Here is a 5247-nt window from a genome sequence, read left to right as displayed (position 1 = left end):
CCATTTCTCTTAAACAGATTAGCATGTCACTTTTCAACAACTGCAGCCGACATGCTGTCACGGGCAGTAGCCGAAATAGATTCTCTCAGCGGCCGAGATTTATTAATAGTACACATGTTCCACTGAAAAGCCTATACATAGGAATTACCTCCAGGGGCCCCTTTTTCTCACCAAGTATTGTTAGCTTAAAATGTTAAAAAATATAATTGCTGAGCAAATGCTCTATTTTTGTTGCAACATATTTGTGTCAACCTGTATATCATTGTTTACATCAACTTTATAGAAATAATGCATTAAATCATTCTTAAAGGAAATCCTAATTCTGTAAATATACGCAAGTTCATATGTGTTTCTGACTTTGTTAAGCTGACAAAGCTTGACGTGTGTTTGTGTCCCAGTCGGCTAATGACAAGACTTGGTAATAACTATAAACAAAACACTAAAAGGAGAAGTCCGTATATTGTGGTAAGGAGATAGCGATCGTGCACGACGGGATGATACGGCAGCCCAGAAGGTCCAATCGAGTTGTAAGTAGGAGGAGTCTGTAGTGTATGGTGGCCTATTTCTGCCATCGATTTGCCGACTTAGTAGTGCCCTTATGGTTAAGTTGTTTAGCGTTTATCGTCGATATGACAAAAGACGTTCCATCTCTGAAACACCCGGTCTTAAATTTCATTGTACTTTTCAAGGATCTGAATGCAAATCGATCAATCTTGTATTCGTATTTTGACGCTGTTTTATCAGAATTAAGGTTTCGTTACTATATGTCGGTATTCAGTCTCTCTGTTTATGTTTACAGTTTTTGTTTTGTTTCTGTAAATGTACATATTTAGCAGGAATGTTATTTTCAACGTTTATAACAGTCAAAATATTCCATAAAATTACGATTGTGTATATTATAAAAGTTGTCTGTACACTTGTATATTATTTTAAACAAGTATTGTTGCCGAGTTTAATCTCTTCGCTAATCTGTTTAAAGCTGTGTCACAAAAAATAGTCCGTGTATAGGACGAAAAGCAGGCGATGTGACATGCTAAGTTGCAAAAGCTCCCTGGATTAAGTAGCTGTATGTAAATTGCCATAGAATGTATTCCACAAAGGTGTAAAAAGGAGTATTTCTCACTTAAATTAGGAGGATACTGTCAATTAATTAATTTTCGCGGCCCACTCATTGTAGCGCATTATCAAAGATTAATCGATTATCGCAATATTATCGGATCTGGTGTGGTATTGATTAACCTTCTATCATTAGCTATGGAAATTTAAGGACGAACTCCCATGTGTGCGAAATACATGCATGCGGTGGTGTGTGTGTGTGAATGCTTGAGAAAGCCGATTCGTATATTTGTATTTTCTCCCTAATGATAACGCGAAAGTTCGGTGGCTGATTTCTGCCTTTTCGTTGTTTCGGTTTGGCGCCCCGTCAGAACGATTATCTTCGTCTTTTCGCCCCCGATCGTTATGGCGCAGCAGACGCCACAACTCAACGCGACATAACGAAAATGTGAGGTCGCTGATCAGCTGGGCGAATTAATTAATTCGCCCCGCTAATCATAGAAATCAGCCACCATACGAAACTGAAACCGACCTCAGAAAATCTGTTGACAAAGCAAAAGCAGAAAGCTATAAACGTTTTAGTATACAGATTAACGGCGTCTCGCCCACCTTGTCGATATTTTGTTTCTTCCCTGTTATATTTAATCCGAATTTTACAAAGACCACAAAACCACGAGAAAGGTACATCATCGTACAAAAGATCGGTACGTGAAGTCGTGGGCTTCTAATTACATAAAAAAAAAAACAGCATTTGTTGTTGCTGTTTCATTAGAATTTTGAATCTAACATTCAGAGTCTCAGTTTATGATCAACAGAATAAAACGCGGTAAAATCCATATCACATGTCATATCAGCCCTCGACCAATTTGATACTTCGTCTGATATTGGGTCCTCGGTCTGATATTGGGTCCTCGGTCTGATATTGGGTCCTCGGTCTGATATTGGGTCCTCGGCCTGATATTGGTCCTCGGCCTGATATTGGGTCCTCGGTCTGATATTGGGTCCTCGGTCTGATATTGGGTACTCGGTCTGATATTGGGTCCTCGGTCTGATATTGGGTCCTCGGTCTGATATTGGGTCCTCGGTCTGATATTGGGTCCTCGGCCTGATATTGGGTCCTCGGTCTGATATTGGACCCTCGGTCTGATATTGGGTCCTCGGTCTGATATTGGGTCCTCGGTCTGATATTGGGTCCTCGTTCTGATATTGGGTCCTCGGTCTGACATCGGGTCCTCGGTCTGATATTGGGTACTCGGTCTGATATTGGACCCTCGGTCTGATATTGGGTCCTCGGTCTGATATTGGGTCCTCGTTCTGATATTGGGTCCTCGGTCTGACATCGGGTCCTCGGCTTGATATTGGGTCCTCGGTCTGATATTGGACCCTCGGTCTGATATTGGACCCTCGGTCTGATATTGGGTCCTCGGTCTGATATTGGGTCCTCGTTCTGATATTGGGTCCTCGGTCTGACATCGGGTCCTCGGTCTGATATTGGGTACTTGGTCTGATATTGGGTCCTCGGTCTGATATTGGGTCCTCGGTCTGATATTGGGTCCTCGGTCTGATATTGGGTCCTCGGTCTGACATCGGGTCCTCGGTCTGACATCGGGTCCTCGGTCTGATATTGGGTCCTCGGTCTGATATTGGACCCTCGGGCTGATATTTGGTCCTCGTTCTGATATTGGGTCCTCGGTCTGATATTGGGTCCTCGGTCTGATATTGGACCCTCGGGCTGATATTTAGTCCTCGGTCTGACATCGGGTCCTCGGCCTGACATTGGGTCCTCAGTCTGATATTGTGCCCTCGTTCTGATATTGGGTCCTCGTTCTGATATTGGGTCCTCGGTCTGATATTGGGTCCTCGGTCTGACTTTAGGTCCTCGTCCTGATATTGGGTCCTCGTTCTGATATTGGGTCTTCAGTCTAATATTGGGTCCTCTTTCTGATATTGGGTCCTCGTTCTGATATTGGGTCCTCGTTCTGATATTCGGTCCTCGGCCTGATATTCGGTCCTTGATTTGATATTGGGTCCTCGTTCTGATATTGGGTCCTCGTTCTGATTTTGGATCCTCGGCCTGATATTGGGTCCTCGTTCTGATATTGGGTCCTCGTTCTGATATTGGGTCCTCGGTCTGATATTGGGTCCTCTGTCTGATATTAGGTCCTCGTCCTGATATTTAGTCCTCGGTCTGATATTGGGTCCTCGGGCTGATATTAGGTCTTTGGCCTGATATTGGGTCCTCGTTCTGACATTGGGTCCTCGGCCTGATATTGGGTATTCGGTCTGATATTGGGTCCTCGGCCTGATATTGGGTATTCGGTCTGACATTAGGTCCTCGTGCTGATAATGCATGTGATATGGATTTTACCATGCAATATTCTCTATATAGCGAACTCAAATCCCCTGCCAATCCCCAACTACAAATTAGCACAAGGACGGTTATTTATAGCATTAGGGCGTGGTTCTAACATGGTGTCCACTCCAATTCCATTAAATCAAAATCTAATGCCAAATACTTTCAAAAGAGATATAACACGCATGCAAAATGTAAAAATCAACGCAAACAAAACTTAATGATAAAACTGTGTAAGAGTTAAGCGCCCGACAGACGTTCTGAAAGTGATGGATTTTGCACTCGTTCGACCCACTTACACTGAAGTTTTTTTCGTGTATTAGAAGAAAACAATTGCCAATTAGAAGAGGCTCGTGATAAGCTAGGAACATGTGTGTGTTTGTTTACAATTATCTCTTGATGACGCAAACATTTCTCTTATTTATCAAATAAATATATTGCGTCAAACAGACAACTTGTTCAGCTACAAATAATCAGGGACTACTATTCTGTTTATTTCAGAAAGTATTTTTGTTTGGCATGCTTATTCTTTGTGATACCTAACTGCGAGAAAGCGTTACATTAGACCAAAAGACCAGAGTCTTTAACATTTTCACGATCAGTAGAGATGTTAGAGGTTATGATGCGATATATAACACAAAATCAGTTTCGGTTGCTAATAAGCTCCAGTAGAAACATACATTTACTCTTTGAAGTCGATTTCTAGGTGTTGAGTTCAAATAGCTTTACCGCGTAACCCTGTTCCGTTTGGTGCAATACATGTATATAAAGGTTAATAGGTCAATGCAGACCAAAAATGTATTTATAATACTAAAGACCTTGACCATTATTCCGGAATAGCATTTCAGAGGGCAATTTCCTCCCCAAAACCTATAGTCTAAGTTTTTGTTCTCAAGTTGGTTTTAAACAATGTTTAAACTGAGGCCGTTTTCGTTCCCGCTTTGGTAATGGTAAACTAAAACTAACTTGTGCAGCCTATCAAGCTATCCGATGGTGTTGTTTGGGTGGTTTTGTTCTAAAAACAAGATGACTTTAGCTATAGTTTCTTTTCTCCGTCCATCTTTTACATATGTACGTACGTAACACCAAAGTTTGACAGCGCACTAGCGACCCCATTTTGATCAAACTTTACACAATGATAACATTGATAAAGGCCCATAATCTATTGGACAATTTCGATTTCCAGGGGTTTTTGGGTCAAGGAAAAGGTCACTATAGCTATGTTTAGCGGAGGGCCGGTAAGGAACCCCAGTGTGCATACTATTCTTTTACTTATTTATAAACTTATTCGGTATTTTAGGCCTTATTCATCCGGAATCTTTTCCAGAAATGTTCATCTTTATAAGCTGGAAAATGTTCTTTATATAAAATAAGATTCAGAATACGGAGAATTTCCTTATACTAAGGCGTATCAAAGATTCCATAACTGAACGTTTTCTTCAATAAACGCTATTTTTCAAAATAGAACTTTCTATTTTTTGAGAACCAGTTAAAACTTGACTGAGCTAAAATACATACATTTAACAGAAACGATGTGTGACGACACTGTCCATGTGTGACGACACTGTCGATGTGTGACGACGCTGTACCTGTTAGACGACGCTGTCCATGTGTGACGACGCCGTCCATGTGTGACGACGCCGTCGATGTGTGACGACGCTGTCCATGTGTGACGACGCTGTCCCTGTTTGACGACGCTGTCCATGTGTGACGACGCTGTCCATGTGTGACGACGCTGTCCATGTGTGACGACGCTGTCCCTGTTTGACGACGCTGTACGGGAGTGACGAGTAGACGATGCTGCCACTATGTGGCGTCGCTGTCCATGTGTGACGATA

At 42.1% G+C, this 5247-nt stretch overlaps 1 protein-coding gene across 1 annotated transcript; it reads right to left on the bottom strand.

Moving 5' to 3' along the window:
- Positions 1-1906: 1906 nt before the first annotated feature.
- On the bottom strand, positions 1907-2833 carry LOC117332965. Its single transcript, XM_033892055.1, has one exon. The coding sequence runs from the start codon at positions 2831-2833 to the stop codon at positions 1907-1909; it is 927 nt and encodes a 308-aa protein (XP_033747946.1).
- Between the last annotated feature and the right edge of the window lie 2414 nt (positions 2834-5247).

The sequence above is a fragment of the Pecten maximus genome, chromosome 8, assembly GCF_902652985.1.
Source record: "Pecten maximus chromosome 8, xPecMax1.1, whole genome shotgun sequence".
NCBI lineage: Eukaryota > Metazoa > Mollusca > Bivalvia > Pectinida > Pectinidae > Pecten > Pecten maximus.
This window is presented reverse-complemented; position numbering and strand designations above follow the sequence as displayed.

Bases quoted from the DNA above. Each gene is read 5' to 3' on its own strand.
- LOC117332965 (XM_033892055.1), bottom strand. From the start codon at position 2,833: ATGTCAGGCCGAGGACCCGATGTCAGACCGAGGACTAAATATCAGCCC.